Source organism: Myripristis murdjan, chromosome 8 (assembly GCF_902150065.1).
Source record: "Myripristis murdjan chromosome 8, fMyrMur1.1, whole genome shotgun sequence".
Classification (NCBI taxonomy): Eukaryota; Metazoa; Chordata; class Actinopteri; order Holocentriformes; family Holocentridae; genus Myripristis; species Myripristis murdjan.
The window spans coordinates 10207841-10233130 of NC_043987.1; the positions used below are offsets into that span (position 1 = coordinate 10207841).

At 40.3% G+C, this 25290-nt stretch overlaps 1 protein-coding gene across 1 annotated transcript; it reads left to right on the forward strand.

Annotated features, from left to right (window-relative positions):
- slc6a16a (solute carrier family 6 member 16a) lies at window positions 1–24372 on the forward strand. The gene is made up of 12 exons (XM_030058102.1): window positions 1–279; window positions 9910–10129; window positions 12776–12933; window positions 15381–15507; window positions 17214–17389; window positions 17576–17686; window positions 17898–18139; window positions 18568–18748; window positions 19068–19269; window positions 20450–20609; window positions 20702–20864; window positions 21480–24372. The coding sequence occupies exons 1-12, from the start codon at window positions 277–279 to the stop codon at window positions 21828–21830; spliced, it is 2094 nt and encodes a 697-aa protein (XP_029913962.1). The 5' UTR covers window positions 1–276; the 3' UTR covers window positions 21831–24372.
- The last annotated feature ends 918 nt before the right edge of the window (window positions 24373–25290 follow it).

The window sequence follows — 25290 nt, forward strand, 5'->3', positions numbered from 1 at the left end:
GCCTCCATTGGCTCGGGCTGCACCTCTTAACTTGTTGGGTTGGCGACGGAGGAGTTTGAGTCCCTCCAAACAACGTGGCGGTACATGTGTGAGATTACTTCAAGAGAGCGCTTCCTACAATCAAAACTGATTTTCCCCGTATATGTTCAAAAGTAAAGTAAGAAAGAGTGTCAAATTAGCCCAGACAAGTGAAGACAAGGGGGAGAGGGACGGAGCAGCGAAACCAACACCAAGTCTGCTGGAAAGCCTGTTCCCCCCTGGCACGGTGCGCTCAGCATGGTACGTCTCTAACGCACGCGTTTCTACTCTGACGCTTTATATGTCATTTGAAATGTTAAAAAAAAACCTCATCATCTCCAGTGCATGTACGTTCAAGTTCCTCGTCCCTTTCTCTCTCATGACGGAGGCATGTTGGGTTAAATTGCTTGTATAATGTCCCATATGACAAATGGGCTTCTGTTATTTACTTAACCGGTCAAGAATGGGCTTTTTGGCTGGGGCTGGCCTGACTTGGGATTATCTCCCCTAAGCAGATGTTGTTCTGTGCATTTGTTAAGGCCGATAAGAATGTTAGTCCGCTGGAATCCTACACAAAAATGTATGTATGTATACTGTATATCGGCTGTCTTAGAATTTGTGTAGATATGCAGCGTGTTTTTAAAACCGAGGCTACAAAAAGCACCTTATATGTACTTGGACTTGCACAATATTTTGAGTGGCCAAAATACTGACAGTTTATGCTTTCAGCAACATATATGAAGAAAATACATCTAAATCGCTCAAATCTATTTTGAACGACTTTCACTGATGATAAAATCGATTTTTTATAGTTTCATATACAGGGTATATGGTTTGTATAGCCTATATCACTTAGGGGTGTAAAATAGAGCTGTAAAAAAACAACAACAAATGGTTCAGTAAACAATACACCCTGCAGTGTTACAAACACATCCACTGTATGAGAGCTATACAACCACACACTAAGCCGAGGAATTAATGAATATACTGAAAATGTTTTTATGTTTGTTTTAGATAGTCTAAGTAGATTTTGCTTTTGAAACAATATTTGTTGATCTCATATTGTTATCTCACATCTCTGAGTGGAAAAAAAGGTATTTTTGCAAATAACACAAAAATTAGAAATTGTGTGTTTTTTCCCTCTCCCTAATGGATAAAAGAAATGGAACAGGAACCGAAATCGTGACCCAAAAATCGCAATACAAACCGAATCATGGGTTTATTGAACACCGCTAATATCAATACACATGATATGATGTTACTGTCTCCTTCACCATAATCCAAGGTGAGCATTCACATTCATCTAGAGGGCAGTTCAGAGTTTTACAGAGTCTGAAGGGGTTTTCACGGGACGCAGTGTATGCAGTGCGCAAGTCTGGCAGCTCACTTGATGAAAAGGACAAATTTCTGCATTATGATGTGGCAGACAGCATAATCAATCTAAAACCAACCAGTGAGCCTAATGTTATTGAGGTGTAACACCATCAACTTCATACCATCTGATCAAGAGGACGTGGGACCGGATAGACCACCAGTGAGCCCGCCAACAAGCGGTAAGTCGTAGGTTATTGCCTGCATCCATAATTTTATAATGACACCATGTGTGAATTATGTGTAGCTCTTTTGCAGAAATGCATTTAAAATGCATACAAACTACAGTTGAGGGGATAGGGACCGGTATCTTACAACATCAGTATCCCCTCTCTCCATTTCATTCGTAATCCACAATTTTGTGAAGACATATCCAGGTGCATTTGTGTGTGCTTGCTGGAGCCACAGTTGATTTAGAGAGAACAACTGGCCATACAACAAGGCCAGCTCATCTGAAAAAATGTAGTTCCAACCAAGGTGGAAAATAAGCACCAGTCACAGGGCCGGGTCTAGCCAGACATGTATGAGGGGGCAGCCACAAATGTTGAGGGGGCATTGTGCTCCAGCACCTTTTACCATGTCTAACTGAATATATTTTGGGGCATTTAGTTTGAGGGGGCACAACATTTATTTGAGGGGGCCAGGCCCCCTCTTGCCCCTGCGTAGACCCGGCCCTGACCAGTCACCAGGCAAATTCTGGTAAAATACAAAAGTGACTGGTAGAGTCTCAGGGACAAAATAGTACTTTACTATTGAGCAGCTCGTGAATTTGAACAAGTGACAGGTAGATGTTCACATTTTTAAAAGTTTTTTTTTCCCCATACTGGTTCCATTTATGGGCCAAGGATAAAGAAACTATGGCTACAATCAGTGGACAAGCTATTCACGTTGACAGAAACATGGGCATTATCTCAGACCAGTATGCTGAAAGAGATGCTGATGACCATCCAGGATCCAAACATAATTTCTGGTTACCTGTGTTGAGACAAAAATTTGAGACAGGAGTTCATTTTGATGCAGGATGTTAATTTGTGTATGTATTGTATACCATCAAAAATGCTATTTTGGTTGTAGACTAGTTAATTTCTAACTTGTTTTCATACTTGTATGCTAACAGACACTTCAGAGGAGACACACACAGAGACCTCTGGATGTAGCTCAACACCAGCACACAACAGAAGACAAAGGCTGGTGTGAGCAGCATGACGAGTGCCTTTATAGACATGCAAAAGAAACAGTACAATGAAGAGACAGATATGTTCATGCAAATGATGAGCAGACTGTTTGATGTCACGGTGCCTTCGTCCCAGCAGCACATGCCCTCGCATCTCCTCCTCGCTATTACGAGGGGCCCCGCCAGCACTACACTGCCCAGGGAGACACACCACCAGCCTGCAGAGAACCACACAGGGAGCCAGCCCATCTCCATCCTATCACAGCCTGTCAGGTTCAGCTGCCTGAACTTTGATCAAGCCATTTGATCAGTACATTGAGGATGTGTTGTAGTTTTTTGTTTAATTGCATAGTATATTTTCTGTTGAAGCATTGACATTTGACTGAAGGATTTGATTGAAGTTAAGTAAGAATTTCCCAGTTTGGGGTCAATAAAGTAAATCTATCTATCTACTGTGTTTTGCCTGAAGATATGACTTTTATTAAAGTACACTGCAGCCATTAAACAAAATTTGTCTCTGTTATAATATGGTTCACTTTGATCCTGGGTTGTAAATATATACATTTATTGTCAAAAATACAGAAAGTTAAGGATTAGGTAAGGAAAAAAGAGAGCTGGAAACACAAAGGGGCTGGAGCACAGAAAGTGACAGACTGGCAGTGATGTACAGTGTCAGAGGAAGAAACCGGCCTTCCATTTCAAACAAGATGAGAGAAAAGTATTAATTGCGCCATATTACTTTGATTAAACCATTTTGCAGTGATTAACCAGTATTTGTCTCCATTTTAAACCAATACGGTTCCACACTGATCTTGGACTGTAAGACATAAAGTCATAGTAAGAAAACTAAGGGCTCAAGGTCACTCAGCTGCCTCACTGCCTCTACAAACCTCAAAGTCTGTATTGTGCTCCTTATTGTTTATTTGACAAAAATTGGGAAATATGCAGCAGGCCGTGCTTGCATAAAGGTGCATGTCTACGATTTATGCTTTAGAAAAGGTTTGCAGCCAGCAATGTAAAGTAAACTCAATTTGTAGTTAATGAGGCTAAAGCAGATTTGAGAAAACTGACTGCTGGGCTGTTCAGCGGGGCTAAGCTGTTAAGCTCAGCCCACAGGGTGCAGTTTTACCATTCTTAACACCAAAGCACTGGGTGATGCAGGTTTTGGTTTTTGACCCAAAAAGCAGAGCATAAGGTGGGACACCAGCGACCTTGGTGGAGTTAAAGAGCTGATCACGGGCCATCAGAAACATTTCCGAGGGCCACAATTGACCCATGGGCCACACTTTGAGAATGCCTGCTCTTGACCTATCTACTTGATACAACAGAGATAACAAGATGCAAATCAATCAAGGCGCTGGCCAAAATCAGTACATTCCTCAAAGTAGGCTGTGGCTAATAACCAATAGTAGAAGCTACTAATGCATTTCATCCTGCAAAGGAAACGCTCAGGGGGTCAGAGATGGTTGCTCTTCTTGTTTGTATGCTTGTCTTTTTTAAAATGATATAGCTATTTTCTTCCTTGGTTTTTCTCTCACTGTTTGTCTTTGGAGATGGAACACTTTTCTTTGTTCAGCAACAGCAGCTCCTTTAGCTTCCCAGTTCTCCAAACCTGCTGTTTCTGCTTTTGTAAGCATGAAACACTGTGCACCGTGGGATTTCTCTTTGAAAACTCTTTGCTGGCTTGAAGAAAGAAATGGCATGTGCATATCTTGTGTTTTGTCTTCTGTGTCCTTCTGGGCCTGTAAAGCCATTTGAGACTGTAAACAATGTCATGGGGCTCAAAATAAACTTGGACTTAAACTTACAGTTGAACAAGCAACATGGCAAAAAGCTCCCAAAGGACCAAAAGTTCTGCATGAGGTCGAGGGGTTGAGGTGTCATACAAATGAACATGTTTCTCAATCTCCTCAGCTCATCTCCCAATTGGACAACTCCATGTTGTCTTCACTATATAGTAAGCAGAAGTCAACCAGAAACACATGGGAGGGAATACAGAGCAGTCGGATGGACCAGTCACAGTTTTTGATCCTTTATGGACCATGAATGTGTAAAGCAAATTCAAAAAGATTAAAAATAATAATAACGATAATAATGCTGTTTTGATGATATAATTTTGATCTCACAATGCAAGTTTCTTGGCTTTTCCTCCTTAAATGTTCTCTTTCTCTAAGTATGTCTGGCCATACCGAAAACAGTGTCTAATATCACTTGTGTTATTGCACATCAGTAATGGCATACACTGCATATAGTCACACTTGCTTTGATCACCCAGGTTTAGCATCTTTGCACAAAACATTTTTAGATGTTAGTTTATTTCGAAAAACATAACTTCTCATTTCTAAAAATACTGTTAAAAACATAGACAAGGTGATTTTAGAAATTAGACGGGCGAGTTGGTCTTTTTCTGTGTATCTTTTGTGTGTTTACTCACACACATCATTATTTATTGAATTGTGGTTGACTCATTTTGTACAGGCATAGACCCTCGGTGACCAGCAGCCAAAAACCACAGAGGGCTGTAACCACTCTGGAAGGGTTTCAAGTTCAGGGAAAGAAAATGATTTGGGGCTAAGTTAAAAATAGAAGAGGGCAAGAGAAAATAGTTCAGTAGAAAGCTTTCAAAGAGAGAGATATCTAAGAGTGCACAGTTCGTGCGCTGCTTGGTGCTGCTTCTGTTGAAAGCTGATGGCAGTTTGCAGTTCATTTTGAAGGCTTGAGGAGACAGTGAAATGTAAACCGCTCCACTCTAAACAAACTGTGTGACAAGTATCGTCATGGAAAGGTGTTGCACACCACAAGGGAAGGACAGGGTTGCTTCACACACTGACACCAGATGATCCTGCAGGGCCTCCTGCACATAGGCACGTTGTGCTCTGAGACTGTCCAAGTGGCTTGTTGCTTGTCAGGATAGAGCCGTGATTGTACTAAATTAAAGGAATACTCCAACCTTTTTCTGACTTACCCAGACTGAGACACAATGTTTGATACTATTTTCACCTCTGTACCTCTAGTGGTTTGGTTCCTATAGATAGCATTTTCGGTTAGCTTAGCACAATGACTTGAAGTCTATGGGAGTCATTAGCCTAGCTCAGTCAAAGTGAAAAATACAGCAACTCCAAAGCTATCTTGTCCTGGAAAAGAAATGTGCCTGCAAGGACAGTCAGAGATTTGTTATGCAGTGTCTATCACATCACAGTCTATTACTGTAAGATTAGTTGAAAATTGACATTGAAGCAGAGGTAACCTTAGCTGGAGTGCTGCCAAAATAAAAGCCCTCCTGGACAAAATGATGCTGATCTGATGCTGATTTTTAAATGACAAAAGTTCAGATTAAACACTGAAGTATTTAGAGGCTTGCCTGTCATTGTCTGTTTCATAGATGGAAATAATAACATAATAGAAGCCATTTGAAGAGTTGAACATACAACAATTCAATATTTTGATTCAGTAACTGTAAATTGCAATCACTGTAATATAATTTTCTTAACAAGGTTATATCATTTTGTCAACAAAGTGCTGACATTATGCGCTATCATTTAAAAACTACCATAATTTATCTAAGAATAGGAGTCCCTTTTTCCAAATGGTGTGTGTTTCATAATTGCAGTAAAAAGTGTATTTGGAAAATGTGCAAAACTACGGAAGCCCTAAAGGGCCATACATACATATATTTTATTTCCTCCGTTTTCTCGTGATAACGAGATAATTTCTCCGTTTTCTCGTGATAACGAGATAATTCCTCCGTTTTCTCGTGATAACGAGATAATTTTCCTCTGTTTTCCCGTGATAACGAGATAAATTTCCTCCGTTTTCTCGTGATAACGAGATATTTTTCTTCCGTTTTCTCGTGATAACGAGGAGCAGGAGAATATTGATCACTGCATCACTTATCTGTTCAATCAAGGCCTGACACAGGCTGAAATAGCTTTATGCTTTATGTCAGGGGTCACCAATCATGTGCCATAGAGGGCTGAGAGGCTGCAGGTTTTCATTCCAACCAAGACCTCCACCAGGTGATTTCACTGATCACCTGGAGCTAATCAGTGAAATCACCTGGTGGAGGTCTTGGTTGGAATGAAAACCTGCAGCCTCTCGGCCCTCCATGGCACATGATTGGTGACCTCTGCTTTATGTGTCCAAGGAGACGTCAGTCAGCATGACATGTCACGTATGATGGAAATCTCAGGCCTATCACGTTTCATTCATTCATTCAAAACGGAGGGAAAATATCTCGTTATCACGAGAAAACGGAGGAAAATTATCTCGTTATCACGAGAAAACGGAGGAAATAAAATATATGTATGTATGGCCCTTTAGGGCTTCCGTACAAAACAGCACTTTAAACCTCAAACTAATGAGACATGGCTCTGCTGGCATTTAACTGAACATTAGCAACTCATATTATGTATGTAATCACAATTTGGATATTTTGTAATCCAAACTATTTTCCAAACCTCAGTGAAACTGCTGTCTCATTTGCTGCTGCTGACAGCTCGTGGATTTCTTCCAAATGCTGACATGAGAATTGAATCCTAACAGCCTGACCCCCGCCTGGTTGCCAGCTATATCTGCTGCACGGTCTAAGTGAGACGACAACGCCCACAGTGTGAACCAGTGTAATCCTAATATCCCTGGGTGGAGCGCCCCACCCACTCCCACCCAGACGTCACTTAGGGCCATCACAGAGAAACCCTTTTAGCCCAGGACCTGTCAGGAGCCACTGCTCCTGCCTCTGTGTGTATACATTTCACTCTCTCAACTTTCAGCTTCGACGGTGTGTGTTTTTCCAGTGTGTTCTGGTTCCTGACAAACTGAACTCAGTGGGTGTCCACTGAAACAGAAAACAGACATATTGTTGCCAGGATTTCAAAAGGACAATCTGCCATTAAAGAGTGATATTATTAGAATGATTATTAGAGTGATATTAAGGGAGGTTCAGTAAGGGTTTTATTTATTATTTATTTTAAATACATGTGTTGTGATATTTTTGATTTTGTTTGACTTGACGCAGAGTGATTTTAATGTTCCTCAAATGGCAGTCCTGTTACCTAACACACAGCAACATTTGAAATCTCACCCAGGTATCTGCCATTTTGTAGTGCTTGTCAGCTTTGTGGAGCTGTTAAGATATCAATTTAGTTAGCATTCATTTTTATTCATGTCCTCCTGTTGCTAATTGCTATTACAGCTGATAATTAGGGCTGTTTGATGATTTGTTGGTCACAAATTACCATGCAATAGACTAATCCTTGTGTCTATTCATAGTCAGTGTTTGATTTAAAGAACAGTGTTGACCACATAAAGTTATTGAACCATTTTATAAATAGGTATTAGATATGTATTAGTTACATTAGTAGAATATGTGTTGTTAGGCTAAATAAAAACGGCCCATTTAAAGTAAGTCCAAACCCATTCGTCATGAAGCCTGTGTGTGGAGGCCAGACTACCGACTACCCCACACCCTGACTCATAAAAGCAGACTGCTGCTGAAAAGGAACGACGTGCTTTATTTACTGACTGTTTACATCATTTTCCAGCTGTGTTCCAGCATAATCTGTTCATCGGGGAGTGCACTCAACCTGAGCACCTAAACTATGTTTCATCGCTGTTGCCGGCCTGCACTGTAGCTGCTAGTGCACCTCCACTAATTTCAGATGCATCCTAAGTCATTTTGTTCTGGAACCGGACCATTGTGTGTGTGTGTGTGTGTGTGTGTGTGTGTGTGTGTGTGTGTGTGTGCATGCGTCTGAGAAATCACCTGCTCTACTTGGCCACATATCTGAAGCAACCATGTACTTTTCCGTAGTCGCAGACTCCTCGTACTTTTCCACTCCCTCAGCTGATAGCAGCAGCAGCCTCACACACAATGTATACTCCTCTGTCATGCACCAAGCCATTTGGCTCATGTTCAGCCATTTTGGATACTGGCCGTCCATGTGAGCTGAGTCAGATGGTGAGAGCGTGTGGCTCAGTGAATGTGGGGACTTCTGAAGATCAGATCCCCTTTCCACTTGGCTCACTAAGACCACCGAAATTGCTGTGTCACCACACTCTTCAATTATGAAAGCTTATAATAACAATACAGAGAATACAGTAGTCTCCAATTTTCCCCATTTTGTATTTTGTCTAAACTTCTCCCTTCTTCCCACATGGAACAAATCTCCTGTGTTTATTTAGGTAAAGGGAGTGCCATATGAGTTACATGTGCCTTATGTTTGTCTTTTCATATGCGAGGTAGGGAAGCAGGAGGTTGCATACACGTGAGACTATAACAACAAAATGTAAAAACTGCCCCCCTCTCGCTCCCACCTCGATCTTCTCAAAGTGGTCTTCATCAGATCCGTTGAAGAAGACAGCACATCCTCTCACTGTTTTGCAGACACCCTGCAACTTTGTGTGTTATCACAGTGTATCCTGGTTCCTGACAAACGGATCTCAGTGGGTGTCCACTGAAACATGAAACAGACATATTGTTGCCAGGATTTCAAAAAGACTCCTGCGAATGCCAGGTCACCTTCCCACCCAGCTGCAGTGGTGCACAAAAGGGTTGGTGGGGGGTGGATAACATGGCCCAAAGTAAATTGGCAGACCAGGAAGTGGTCCGATTTAAAGCTGATAACTATATCTAGAGATATAGGTATGAGGTATAAATGCCTACAAACTTAAGCCTAATAAATGCTTAATGTTAAGTTTACTGATGAGTCCTAACCTCTTCAGCCCTCATTGGATTCATCTTTGTAAACTGCTGAATCAGTGGTCACTTTATTAGGTCCACCTGTATAATCTAATCCAATCCAATCCAACTGTTCTCTCATAAAGAATTACTTTTCTGCTGCCTATAATGCTCAGGTTTTCTTTCTGTCACAGTAACAGAGGTGTTCATTCAGTTCTGTGTTTGGCATTGAGCTCATAGTTAGTGCTGCTGTTGGACTGGACTGCATTTTACTGAAAGGTGTTTCCAATATTCTGTCGTCCTCATGTATATAAATAGGGAGGACAAAAAAAATAGAAACACCTCTAAATATAACATAGTCCAGTACAAGACCTCTGCAAACTACAAGCTCAATAATAAACACAGAATTAAATTTACACATTCTCCACAACATCAATAAAAACTGAACTTTATAAACTTTGTTAAAAAGATAATATTTATGGCAAAGATTTTGCTCTGAACTGCATTAGACTGTACAGGTGGGCCTAATAGACTGGACACTGTGTGTATATGATGTTGTGTAATATAGGTGGAAAACCTTACATGTTTGATGGCACTTAAGGGGACATTTAAGGGAAAACCACAGTAAGCATTTAGACAACATTTTGCGTATATCTGTGGCTCTGACCAGACGGAGAAGCCTCCTCTGCCCAGCGACGAGGAGAGGAACTGGCTGGGTGAGGGCCAGTCAGCGTCCCAGCTCGCTGCGTCGCTCAGTCCAGACGGAGCTGAGACAGACGACCGGCCAGCGTGGGACTCCAAACTGCAGTACGTGTTGGCACAAGTAGGGTTCAGCGTGGGCTTGGGGAATGTGTGGAGGTTCCCATACCTCTGCCACCAAAACGGAGGAGGTGAGTGTCTTTCAAAAGATCATCTTATACTTTTGTCATTCTGGAAAACATCACACATAAGACAATAACAACAAATAATAAAGAAAAAAACTTTCAAAGGGCAAAGAAAAATAAGAGCATAGCCGAAACCAGCGATTCCAGGGTGCAAGCCTATTAGAAGTTGAAAGCTTCACCAGTTTAATCAAAAAACATTCAATTCAATTTCAATTTTATTTATTTATATAGCCTAGAATCACAAATTACAAATTTGTCTCAAAGGGCTTTACAGGAAATACAACATCCTCTGTCCTTAGACCCTTAGACATCCACCAAGTTTGGACAAACTGTCACTAATTTATGGCCAAATTCGCTGCAGGTACCTGGTGGAGCCCCCTATTGAGTGACTTCAAAATAATTTTACACACATGGTGCAGTGCTGTTATGAAACATATCCTGTGACTTTTCTGGTTGTCCATCAGTCCAGTCGTCATGACAGCAGTAATTTTACTTTGCATTTGTAGCACCCCCTTAGTAATTCATTTGAGTGAGATTTTCAGGTTATGTTTCAGGTACTTGTGTGGACATAAGTGAGAATATAAAACCTGGAGCTGCTCAGTATGCAATAAACAGAACACTGACTAGTGAACACATGAACAGTTTAGTAGAGCTCTTTCACTCAGATGAGGTTGAAATCTCAGAAATACCAGTTCCATACCCACATCTATACTGCAGTCCATAGCAATAATATGGGAGATCTCTGAATGGCTGGCATTCCCCTTTAAATGGACTGAATAACTCATTAATGTCCACAGTGGAATTCCAGCTTGAAATCGTAGCAAAGCTCAGCACAAGTCTGTTGACATTTTTCAGATGGCTCAAAATGGGTCAAGGTTTGTGGCTACAGCTCAATTTTTTTTTCTGAGGTTCCTAAATGTCACCATTAGTCACAAGGGATTTTTGGTTTTGGAATTTTCCATAACTTTTAAGTTGATTTTCAGTCCAGCAATTTCACACACAGTAATGCATTGTAATGTAATCAAAGTCAGAAAAAACAATGGTTTTAGGGTACGTTTACTCTGCGTCACCCACCACAGGAGCCTTCTTCCAACAGTCCATGTTTTCTTTGCAGCCTCGGGTCACTTGCAGCTCTTTTTGATTGGCGTCTGTAAGAGTAAACAAATATTGGTACATATCCTTTTCAGCAACTGCAAATCTGTGGAAGACTTTTGTGCAAATCCATGGAAAGGCTGTGATAGCACCCACATCATACCACTGATACATAAGTTAATTGTCCAAAATGATAGTATAGTTATAATATCTTTGAAATTGTGATGCATAGATCCTCACATTTGAGAGAAAATGTTATGAATCAATTTTGTGGTTTCCTGTGATGTAAAAATCTACTCTAGGCTTCCTCTATATTCCACTGATAATGATAGGCTGGCAAACTCAAAATCCTGCCTGTTTGTGCCAACACACACAAATACTTGAGGCACTTAAGTAGGCATCGAGTATATAAAAAAGTCTGTTATTCCCCCCATAATAATATCTCAGACTAAAATGTTTCATAGGTGAAATGCTGCATGAATAAATACAGTTTTTTGTTTATCTTTCAGTTCTTATGTTCAGCTCATCTGTTGAGATGCAGGACATGTAGTGAATGTGCATTAGCCTGACAAGCTGAAATCCTATGTTGTTACTTGACGCATGCTGTGTCTAGTGTAAGCGTCGTGTGTGTTGAGTTTTCCTTCAGTGAACATGCAGACACTTGAGCTCTTCTCATAACTTTAGTGAGCAGCATAAACCACAGGGCAGCAGTACAGTCTTTCCTCCAGTCCGACTCCATGCCTTCTCTGTCTCTCTCTCTCTACCTGTCTACCTCTGTGTTCTCTTGACCCGGAGCTTGTAAATAAACTGCAACGAAAGTACATTTATTTTTTGTCCCATATGCATGTTGAATATGAAATGAGTTACTGTCAGCTATACCAACAACTAGTAATTATGGCATACAAAAAGTACTAAATTCCTTCTCAATATTAACTCTTACACTGGTTAAAATATTAGCATTTTGTACACCATGTTATAAGTGCTGGCCAATGCAGGTTGAAAACTGAATGGTGCCGAGCACAAACTGTTCACGTGGGAACACCCTCCCCTCCCTAGTGGACAGAGGATCATTCTGTTCTGGAAATTGCTCAGAAACTCCCCCTTATTGTCCATATGTCTAGGAAAGCCATGCATCCTCCGAATGCCTGAGGTCTCTACTTTGTGGCTGTAAAGTTTCATGAGGCTGTGATTTTCCTAGAGGTCACAATAGGTCATTTTATACAGCGATTTCAGGTTTCAAAAAATGGTCTCACCACAATGAAATGGCTCCTATGGGGGCTAACATCATCACACATGAATCAAATATGACTCACTGAATCCACAAGAATCTCAGTTTTTGGGGAATTTGTAAAAAGATTTCTGAAGAAGAAGAAATTATCCAGCACAAAAACAGTAGGGTTTCAGCCCTTCAAGCCTGAACCTCTAATGATCAAATGATAGACCAAAAATATAAAATATTATATCTCTAAAATTATGAAGGATGTGTTTGTTTTCAGGGTTGACATCAACATATTTCTTCTTCTTTTTTTAATGTCTCCCTCCCTCAATCTCTCCCCACAGGGGCCTTCATGCTGCTCTATGTTGTCCTGTTGCTGGTGGTGGGGGTCCCACTCTTTTTCATGGAGTTGGCGGCCGGCCAGTCAATTCGACAGGGCAGTATTGGTGTGTGGAAGCACATCTCCCCAAAGCTGGCAGGTATCGGCTACTCCAGCTGCATGGTGAGGAATTCACACGTTTTGTTTTGCTTTTATCTTTTGCATCGTTGCTTTCTAGGTTTTTTGACAGAGGTGTGCATCAGGGCACCCAGTAAGAGCTGTGTGTGTTTTTTTTTGTGTGTGTTTTTTTGTCACTTAGTAGCACTGCCATAAAGGACCACACCAGTGATTTTGCATTTTTAACGTACAATATCTACAAAATGTATAAACGTCACCTTTCTGCTAATGTTTTCAAAGCAAGCAGTCGTATTTTAGATCTCAGATATCATTTTTCCTACCTTTTATCCAGCCACTGGTTTCCATTGATTCCCTGACGATATGATCCATCATTGTAATAAAGTCATCCACATTAGTTTTCCTAAAAACAGCAGCACTTTTTTGTTTTAATGACTTGAGATTGGGCGGAGGGAAACGGTCTCTCATCATAATCCCAGAGGAAACATTTGCTTTCACAGTGAATTATCAGGTTTGTGGTTTATGAATGGTGACGACTTTGTTTGCCACAGAAGCAGAACATTATAAGGTGGGTGTTTCAGATAAAAATTCAAATTTGAAAATCGAGGTGTTTCGATTATGTTGTGAAATCTTTGTTAGCCGTGTATGATTTGCAAAATGGCTTGTTGCACTGTAAAATGTGGGAAAATTGTAGTTAATGGGTGAAACATTCAGAATCACTGGTATGGTCCTTTTTAAGAAAGTAGACTTAAAAGAACAGTTCACCCAAAATACAAAAAAGATATTTTTCCTATGGAAAGTTTGCAGAAGAAGACCGATAAGCTGTATTTAGCTGCCACCGTGCAGGTGGATTGATACAGTTTACCCCAATGCCTGTGGATCATGTTGGCTATCCACGTCATTTCTTTAGTAGAGACACTTGCTGCTGAGTATTTCACATGGACTGGGGTGCTGGGAGCCAGAAAACCTCACCAAATCACACAGAAGCTATCTGGAATGGTAGGTTATACTAGGGATAAAAACATCTTTTTTGTGTGTGTATTGGGGTGACCTGTTTCTAAGGGATGCACCATGGTGTCAGTGCACACTGCCACGGCATATAAAATGTTTGTACATTCATTTTATTTTTAGTTGGGGCAGTACAGACCTGGAGATTGGGCAATGTTGCAATCCTCTCTCCATCTAGTATATCATGAAGCCAGTCGTGTCAATGTTGTAAAAAAAAAAAAAAAAAAAAAAAAAAAAAAAAGCATAAAAAATAAGGGTGATGCTCCAGATTGAGCCCATAACACACACACCGGCTGGCACGATGAGCACTCATCATAGCAGGCGGCTGGGCTACAGTGACTTTTTGTGTCTAACAGTGTTTCCAGCAGCGCTCACATGATCATGTATCAGGCAACACCTGAATGAAAGTTCAGCACAAAATCTGTTCTTACACTCTTTCTATTATCTCAATATGAAGCCACTGTGCCTACTTCCTATTGTATAACTCTATGTGTGTGTGTGTGTGTGTTTGTGTCTGCACTTGAGAAAGGACAATGTTGATGATGACATTTTACCACACAGTAATGTGAGAGCAGCTGTACTGTATGCCGTAGTACTGGCTTGATTTATGTGCTGAAAATTGTTGCGCAACAGTTGTCTTGACAGCTAAGATGCAGAACAAACACAGAGTGGAACTGGCTGTACACATCACACACAAACACACACAAGCACACACATTGCTGTAAGGTCACTTAAAGCCTCAGTAAAGCATCTAAAGAAGAGGAATACAATTATCTTAAAAATCACTGTTTGTGTACTTTTACTCCAGTACGTCTATTTTTTTTTTTTTTTTTTTTTTTTTTTTTTTACAGTAACACTACAATGAGCACAAATAGTCACAATTACACAGAATTTATTTCAGTTAAGTTCTTGGCGATATTGACAAACTCAAACATCACAATATTTTTGACAAAACACTGCCATATTGATATTAAAACAATATTGTGGGGATGACTGTTGGTGCTTTCACAAAATATTTACCGTGAGATTTTTTTAAAATTAATATTTCCACAATGACATTTTCAATAAAATTCACTTGGATAAATGCCTAGACAATAACTTAGTGGGTAAAGGTGAACATTAGAGCAGCTAGAACAGTCTGGTGATTTCAGAAAATATATCACTTTACGGTAATGCACAGAAAGACAATACTTCGCAACACTACATTATACAAAATCCCACAATATTTAGTCTCATATCACGATACCAATATATTACCAATATATTGCTCAGTCCCAACTATAGCTAACATTGAGTTTGACATTAAAAATACCCGAGTGGATTTGAGGTCGAGGAATGTTGTTCTCGCAGATCAGATTTTTGACCTTGACCGAAGGAACATTTCACATATGAGTCAGCACATTTGTTACATCTTAAGGGACCTGCTATGCAAATATTGATAGTCTGGCACTGAGTAAACTCTTCATTAACCTTTTCTTCTCTTCCAGGTTTGTTTTTTTGTGGCTCTCTACTACAACGTCATTATTGCATGGAGCCTGTTCTACATGGGCAACTCCTTTCAGTATCCTCTGCCCTGGGAGCAGTGTCCTGTCGACACGGTCACCAATGACACAGGTACTCAGTGTGCGTGTGTGTGTGTGTGTGTGTGTGTGTGTGTACATATGTATGTGCATCAAGGCTATTATTATATTTTTACATGTTATATTATTATTTTTGGCTATTTACATTCAACAGTAATTGAAAACTTTATGCAAATACATTTTAAGAAGACCTGAATATACTCTAGTGACATATACTTTTTGGTATTACAAACAATTGTATACAAAATTCCTTGTGAACCTCTGTCATGCTTTTAAGAAAATACCTCTCCTGTCTAAAATACAAAAAGTAGAGTTGGAACTGAATCAAAACTATACTAAACAATATGTAACTTTACTATATGTCATTTTAGTAAAGTAAAATTAAACTAAAAATCAAATCAATATAGAAATGAAAATGAATAATTGAATTGCAGGCCCCAAGAGCAGCTACAAAAACCATTATGTCCATTTTAATTATCCAACTGCAACATCAAACATTTTTGCTATTAATTATAATTAATAGCAAAGTAAGTAATTTTTTAGTCAAAGTTATAGTCACTGTCAGCTACGTGTGCTCTTTTGCACATGTAGCTCAGAGTTTTACATGGGTCTGAGATCACAGAACCTGAAGCAGGAAAAACTTAGCTTTTTCGTTACAACAGCCAATAGTGGTGGCTGCATAACCAAACAGCTGTCGGGCACAGGGATGACATTTCAATGTAGAAATTTAGTTGGATTACCCTTTTTAAAATCGTTACACAGTGTTAATTGAAACAACTGTTGACTTTGCTCTCACAGCAGCTACTTTGAACATTTGGGGCGGGAGATAATGTGTGACACTGTGTAAAGTGTTACTGCAGAATATTGGTAAGGATTTCAGATGGGCCGTTTTCACAGCAGCCATTTTGGCATAGTTAGCAGGGTAAACACAAAAGAGTCACCAATGACATCAAATAAAGGCCCTGGTGTGGTGCGTGCTGGCTCACTGGAGAGAAAATGTCACAGAATATTAATGTTATTAGTAGCACCTGTGTTTACCCTGCTATTTCAAGTCAAAATGGCTGCTGAGACTGAGGTCTGTTAGCAAACTGGTTCTAACAATTACAACAGTTGCTTGGATTCAGCTTAGAAGTTAATCTTAGCTACTAGTGACATGCTACATTGTTGTATCTATCTTAAAGCAGCAAGTTTTTAACTGGATATGAGTCTCAGTTTAACATTAATGTCCAACATGTGACCCACATAAGCAAACATGACTATCAGTGAGAAGACTGGCTATTTCTATATAGTTATTCTAAATGCCAGTCACCGGGTTGGAGTCACTGTGAAATCAGAAGACAATTTATAACCGTCAGACCAACGGCTCGTGTAAACTGTCAGATCCCTGTTCACAGTAAACCAGGCTCCACCAAAGCCTAAGTAAGCCAAAATTTCCAGCCTTTGCTGCGATAAGCCATGGACCAGGCTGTAAACAGTTTGTGTCTCTTCCCACTCACTTACACAACAAGGCCAGATGAGGATGTTTACAACGCAAGACAGTGGTGCTCATGGGAAATGTCTGCCTCTGTTCCGTGAAACACTACCGTTCCTATCCACAGGGGCCGCCGAAATCAACACAAAATGAAAGTTCCTTGCAATTGCTTTAAAATATGAAATATGCTCATTCAGTTCTGAGCAGCTCCTGCAGTGTGATGTCAGTTCAAAATGGCCACGTTCGTGTTTTCTCCTCCTGTCCAACAGTGAAAGAATGCGCCAGCAGCTCTCCAACGTCGTACTTCTGGTTCCGCAAAGCCCTCGACATCACAAACTCCATCGATGACTCTGGGGAGTTTAACCCTATCATGACTGGATGTTTATTGGCTGCATGGACTATTGTCTCCTTGGCAATGATCAAGGGCATCAAATCTTCTGCGAGGGTAAAGTAACATCTCTCTTCTTTTCCCCTCACAGGATACCCCACTAGTGAACATCCAAAACTTAAGCACGCTCATACGCAGTTATAAAGTTTCTTATATAAATTTGGAAGTTTCACAGTTATCATAATAATATGGTCAGATGCAAAAAAAAAAAAAAAACTTTTCTGTTTGTTTTCTGAACTTCAGGTGATGTACTTTTCCTCAGTCTTTCCCTATGTGGTGCTCTTTATTTTCCTCATCAGAGGGTTGATGTTGGATGGTGCCATAGAAGGAATCACCTACATGTTTTATCCCAAAGTAAGCACAGCTTTCATCGTGGATGTGATCAGATTTATGCTCAGTCTTAATTTTCACAGAAAACCTCTTAATTTGCAAAGGATTGAATAGGTAGCTGTACTGTATAAACTTCGAATCTATGTAGAAAATATTAAAGTCCAAGGAGACATTTCAAAGGCAGTGCTATTATTTATTCTTAATTTTTGTTCTGTATTTCTTTGTGTTGTTTCAGCTGGAGATCTGGGGTGAGGTGCAGGTGTGGCGGCAAGCTGCTACACAAGTGTTCTTCGCCCTCGGGCTGGGCTACGGCTCTGTTATCGCCTATTCCTCCTACAACCCCGTGCACAACAACTGCCACAGGGACGCGCTCATGGTCTCCGGCATCAACTTCATGACATCGGTGCTGGCGTCGCTGGTCGTTTTCGTTGTGCTGGGTTTCCGTGCAAAGAACATCGCGCTAAACTGCGTAGCTGAGTACGGATGTGTAATACACTCTCAGTGTTTCTGTTGCTCTCCACAGCTGCATGCACTGAGTGTAACAGGCTCAGGCTGTTGTCCGAACATGTGAAAGGCATTTGTGGAAATATAGGAGATCAGTCACTGAGGTGGAGGTAGAAGGCAGGTAAAGGGAAACAGGCTACAGAAAGGTAAATTACAACCCTTCATGCACTGAACGTCATACATTTATATATAGCGTTATGAGAGTATCTGAAGGTGCAGGTTTTCTTGAATCAAATTGCATATCCTCTTTATCTATAAACCATAAAATGGTAGGTAGCATGTTTTTCAGCAATTATTCTGTACTGCTGTAATTACCATTCATGATTACCTGCAGTACTGGAATGAAACCCAGTTCTAGGCAAATGTGTCCTTTTTGATTGTCCTGTCTTGACGTCTTCCAGAAACCTTGGTCTCCTAAGCAGCATTGCCTCCCATGGGTCTGACCATCACTGGTGGCCTTGGTTCAACATAACAGACCCCAGTTCAGTGTCCATAAATGACTACAGCGAATGGTACAGTCACTACGGCTCCATGGTGGGTCCAAACATCACAGACTGCAGCCTGGAGGAGGAGATGAACAAGGTAAGCTTCAGATGTAAACAAAAAAAAAAGAAACTATAGGTCATTTTATACAGTGACGTCAAGTTTCAAAAAATGGTCTCACTACAATGAAATGGCTGCTATGGGGGCTAACATCATCACACATGGATCAAATGTGGCTCATTGAATCCACAAGAGTCTCAGCTTTCCAATCAAAGCCAATTGATGCAACTCCAAGACTGTTTAGGCCCCCGTCTGCACAAAGACACCATTTTAGGCCAAAACAACACGTTTGTACTACTACATGACAACTCATGCATGCTCTCTACTCTTTCTTTCACCTCTCTTTGTGTGAGTCCAGGGAGTCGAGGGGACAGGTCTGGCCTTCATAGCGTTCACTGAGGCCATGGCCCTCTTCCCAGCCAGCCCCTTCTGGTCCACCCTCTTCTTCCTCATGTTGCTCAACCTGGGCCTCAGCACCATGTTTGGGACCATGCAGGGAATCCTCACCCCTCTCATGGACAATTTCAGCCTGTTGGGACGCCATCGGACCCTGCTCACCAGTAACCTTCTGCACACCATCACCACATGTTCCCACGTTATTCTGTGTGACAATACTATGAGGGTTTTTAAAGTTTTGTTTGACAGTGCACTCCTTGAGGCATTCGTCAGAGAGTACATTTATGCAAATTAAACTGTGTTTCATGTGGGCAGAATTTATCCACATTTGAGCGCATGTTGCCCCATAAGTCATCAATGGTCAAATAAATCTGGCTGGTCTGAGGATTTCTGGTTAGCCACAGTTTTTATCTTTTATTTTTAAAACTTCATCCAAGAATTAATTCTTCCAGTACTTCTACAGAAAAAGTAAAAAAAAAAGTCCAGTAGTAAAGTACATTTTAATAGTAATTTTACCTGTTTACATTTATTTGCACTGAAGGTTATTTATTATTATTCAACTTTAATGATGATGTATATTTTGAAAAATGACAATATTCTACCAGTGTGATTACTATCTCCACATTTTTAGCAAATCGAAAAAAATTGACCAATATCACCAGATATTTGCTGGGTCAATCTTAAATACTATGTGATGTTTCCAACAAGCCCTGATATTTTGTGGACAAAAGAAAAGTGTAAATCTGAAACCGAAAACAAGATATCTACAATACAATACCTTGCAAACTTTCTTTTTGTAATTGTGCCTTTTTAACAACTTTAATAGCAGGTTATTTTCTTACATCTTTGCTTACATTTTATTAGGAAAGGGTTTAAGAATCATACATTTCATTATACTTAAGCAAAGTATAGGATGGGTAGATTGAGTTAAGTTGAGTTCTTGGTTTGAATATCCCCCAAAAAATAAAATAAATGCATTCAGGATGTGCATGAACCGCAATTTCTCTTGTTTAATTTTACATTTATGTAAATGTTAAGTTTTTTGTTTGTTTGTTATGTTTTTTAATTATTACTGAGAAAGGTGACTCACAATCAGTTGCAGCTGAACTGCTAGTAGTTGGAGGATGCATCATTTATTATGTGGATCCCTTAGTTTACAAGAGTGTATCATTTAAGATGCATAACGCCTGTAGTTTTATGGTGCTATTATACTGTTAATGCTAATTAGACATTCAGCTTCACCTGACTTGTCTGTATAGTGTTTTGCAATTATGATTATTGACTTCAAAGTTAAAGTCCTGTTTCGTTTGTGCTTCTTTTGTCTTGTCCTCATGTGTTTTTCAGTGTGTAGCTGTGCTTTGGGGTTTGTCATTGGACTGCTGTTCACTCAGCGCTCAGGGAACTACTTTGTGACCATGTTTGATGACTACTCTGCAACCCTGCCGCTGATCATTGTTGTAATCTTTGAAACTTTGAGTGTGGCATGGATTTATGGAGCAGATCGGTAAGACGCCTGACATTCCTCAGAGTGAAAAAATGATGCAGATTTGACTATCATGCTTTGAAATGTCATTATCTTTATTCTCCCCACCCCAGCTTCCTAGATGATATTGAAGTGATGCTCAAGTGGCGCCCTCCAGTGGTGTACAAGTATCTTTGGAAGTATGTTTGTTTACTGGCAATGGTCACCCTCCTGGCAGCCAGTCTGCTGCGCATGGTCTTCAAGAGACCCACATACACGGCGTGGAATCAGAGCACAGTAAGACACTGACACGCTGCTGGTCATATGATATTGCATTCCTCCTGTCTTGACTTAAACCTGTAAATCTGCTGATTTGCTGGTGAAGCTGCTGTATCCATGCATCTGTATTCTGTCATCATTTTGTTGTAAATATTTGTTTTTGTTAAATGCAGTTCGGATCATTTATTATATTCTTTTATATGCTATTCTGTACACTGCAGTAGTCCAAATCCCCACAAGAATCATTTAAGTCTAATCCAAAAAAAATCTAAAAATCTAAATCTGTCACATACACTGTCCACATATACAGCCGCTGTGTGCACACTCAGTTCAAACAGTGCTAAATGTTTAGGTCTAGTTGCACCACTCACTAGACAAATTCAAGTCCTTAAAACATTTCCAATTTCAGAAAATTTAGCTGGCCTCTATTGTTTTTCCACTCTGATACCCAGTTGCAATGTGGACATACAAATCAGATGTTAAACATGGAAATGAGTGGTAGTAGAAGTAATTTCCTTTGTAAAACAGCATGAAATTCAGAATATAGCAAAAATAAAAGGGAAAAAGAAGTCGTCTGTTACTCCTCATTATTCACACTTCTCTCTGATGCAGCATCTCTCCTCTTGTCTGCAGGGGTCTGAGATGAGTCTGCAGTATCCCGGCTGGGCTCTGGCTATGATCGGCATGCTCATCCTCCTTGCGACTTTGCCCGTGCCCATTGCCTACATCCACTCCATGCTGCAGAACCGCAGGGCTGTCAACATCGGCTCTGCAGACGGAGGCGGCCAGGAGATGCACCGCGAAATGTACACCAAGTGCCGCTCCTCAGACCAGCTGGACTCCGGCTCCCTTCGCTTCTCCTCCGAGCACGACGAGGCTCAGCCCAGGATTGGCTTCCTGCCGCTGGGCGACGACCACTACCGGCTCCTCCCCCAGCAGGAGGGCATGGAGGATGATGAGGAAGAGGAAGATACAGGGGTGTGAGCGTGGGACTGGGAAGGTAGCTGTCTGTGAAAGGAGGACATGTTGCACCTCAGAGAGAGAGAGAGAGAGAGAGAGAGACAGCGGAGAAAGAGGTGGCGACGAGACGAGCCAAGAAACTGAAACACTCATATCTGAGAAAGACTATTTAGGTCTCATTGCCTCTTAAGTAACAATCTCTACATAGTCATTATAGCTGGACAAGCCAAAGTAACCTTAACTATTTATATTATTTAAGAAACAGTATGGATACTTACTATGTAATGTGCTGATGTTCACATAACAAAACAGCTCTACAGTCACAAAATGTAGGGCTCAGTTACAGAAAGTAAAGCTCAGGTGCCTTATTGAAATGCAGCACTACAATTCCAAGCTTGGTTCAGCTGTATACAAATACCTCTGAAATTACCATTAAATGTTAGGTGTACAGTGTAATTGCATTTATTTCAAACGGCTTAACTCCAGTTGAAAAGCAAATAGTGGAGGAAAAATGTGGAGGGGACTCCATGGCAGTTCCAGTGCATGTATTTACTAGAAATATCATTTTCACCAAGCACAAATGGTAGATAAATAAATTGCAGTAGAGAGGCATTGGCTGCTAGATTAGAGGAAGTCTCAATGGACTTCACAGAGAATCATAGATCTGTCCAATCGACGGTCAATCACACAGCCAAATGATAAAACACTAACATAAGGAGCCAAACAAAAAAAAGACATGCAAGCCTTCCTGTGCCACATAGCTTTGTTTTTCTGCTCTACCAGCAACTTTAACATGTAGCCAGGTATTATCTGAAGGCTAGAAAAGGTTTAGCTGGTAAAACAGTGACAGAGGCAGGTTTACTCAGCAGGCTCGAAACTCTGGAGGTGACAAGCGAGAGCGGGAGAAGTGGGATCAAATTGCCAGCACAAAGTCTGTGTCAAATTTGGTTTCTTTTGAGTGGATTTCAAGACATTTTGGTTATGCTGCCTGTATCGGCTGTGTGTAACAGGTTACCACACAACACTGCCAGGATCTAAACTCAGTGCAGCCATCAGCCATGAGTCCATGATGACCCATGTGATGTATTAATCCTCTTGTGGACTGAAGACACATTTCTTGATCATAGCTGCCTTTTTCACTGTGAGAAATTCAGTGCTTAGTGATATCTACCAGAACCCTGTTTATCAAAGGGAATGAAAGAATATTTATGTGCCAATCATTTTACATATTTTATTCATGTTTTTTTTTTTTTTTTTTTTTTTATTGCTGATTGAACTTATACCCTGTTAAATTAATCTCATAATCACTACAAGACCCAAACGGAAAGTATAACCCTCTGCCCCAAAAACAGAGTCGAGTTTCTCTCTGTGTGTGACAGAAATATCATGTGGGGGCGCCAGAGAGGTTATAAGTGCCAGATGCTGTTAAATCACTTTAATATTACAAGAGGAGACCAGAAATTAGGACTCAAAACATCAGTAAAACACTGCTCAGCTGCACCTTTCCATTCTGATTATTATTAATGATCAAAGTGCAATTTCATATCTTAATCCTAAGAAATGACATTTGAAAAGTAATTCCGTCCTTTCTTAATTACCGTACTGTGTCAGAAAACAATGCAGTGCTGTTGATTTAAATCTCTTATAATAACAAAAAGTCAATTGATTATTTTACCCTCTCTGATGTGATAATGCAGAGAAGCTGTGGCTTGAAGCTGAATTATTTGACATCCCTCTCTAAATCAGGGCAGCTCATCTCTATTCCCCTTTTCACACTTGCTGCTGTCTATACATATATCTATATATCTATATATAAGGTCTAACATATGAAAATTGTGGCTGATAACTGACAATATATTATTTTGTTTTATTGTAAGTTGAATATCGAGAATGGATTTGCATGAAAACCATTGTGTTTGCACAACTGTGATTCACTTGTGTCCTTGTTTGTCTGTATAATCAGGGCTGGGCAATATATCACTAATATATTGATATATATTGATACTGTGATACTATAATACTAGATATTGTCATAATCTTTGTCTTTCCTGATTTTAAAGGCTGCAGCATTGTAAAGGGATGTAGTTTTATGAATGTTTTAGACTGTTTTAGCTCTTCTTTTATTTGCTTCTGCCTGCTTGGCCATTATATCCACATTACTAATTATTGTTTATCAAAAAACTCAGTATAAATATTTTGTCAGCATCCCAGTAGTCAACCCTATATTTTTGCAATATCGTATTGAGTTATTCTGTCAAAAATATCATATTTGATTTTGTTCATAGTGCCCAGCCCTATGTGCCACTACTGTGTATGTGTGTGTGTGTTGAGGTTTCTGTCCTAAATCTTCATGAAATGAGAGAATAGCCTTTATGTGTGTGTGTGTGTGTGTGTGTGTGTGTGTGTTATTTGTATGTTTTTACCTCATAAGACCACAGCAATGTTTTTACATTTGTCCACACTAAGTGTTCATCTTGGCTGCGAGATTTGGGTTTGGCCTTGTTGCAAAACTGAGTTCCCAGGTGGACTAAAGTGCATGAGGGCTGAAATAAACCTCTAGGTGGCAGCACCCACTGAGTGACTCTGTGCATTTCTTGAGGAGGAGGAATCTCACACATGTTCACACACGGGGGTACAGGCACTTTGAGATGGTCAGGTGATCAGGTGAACCTATGTCCTGCTTTCAGATTTTCATATCAGTCACTGCACAATTAATTAATTTATTCTCAAACTGAGTTTGCAAACAGGGGATTTAAGCTAAACTCAATATCAAATGTGCACCCTTAGGATCTTTAGGTTTTGCTTTTGTTGAGGTTGTGGTTTTCCTCTTTAGAAATACTGATGACACTTTACAATATGGTGCACAAAACTGTGAGTAGGCTAGTTACTAAGACATGATGGTGGAACAAATCAGGAGTGAACTGGAATAGATGACGAGGAGTGCGTGAATCACTCTGAAGCAGATCTCCTCTCTAGCAGGCAAGATCATGATACGTTATGGAGGACCAGACTGATGGATATCATCTGAATGAACAACTAGGCCTACCTACTTACTGGCTCCTGGATATCTGTGAGTCCACATAACAGTAACTTACTTTATGCATCATCCTTGATTCAATACTTCCTTATTACGTCCCTATTCATTATTATTGTTGTGTCCCTCAAGTAAACTGGGCCGTCACCTTTAGGAAGTGACAAATTACTTATGAGAAGTGATGTAACAAACTTCACTGGAGTTATACTCGGTGCTACTGACATGCAGGATTGCAGGCCCACCAGGAAGAGGACGAGGAACAAGTGTCAGTAAGTAACTCCTCTGCTTGCTCTGTCCACCAGAATACCTTGCTTTTTGTTGCTTTCATCATTGAAGTGCATCTCAGTATAAATGCATTAGATTAGTTAAAAAAAAAACGCTGCATATTCTGCAGCAGCAGCCCACAGCCGCTCAATCTGTACAGGGAACCGCAGCATGTGCAGGAAGACA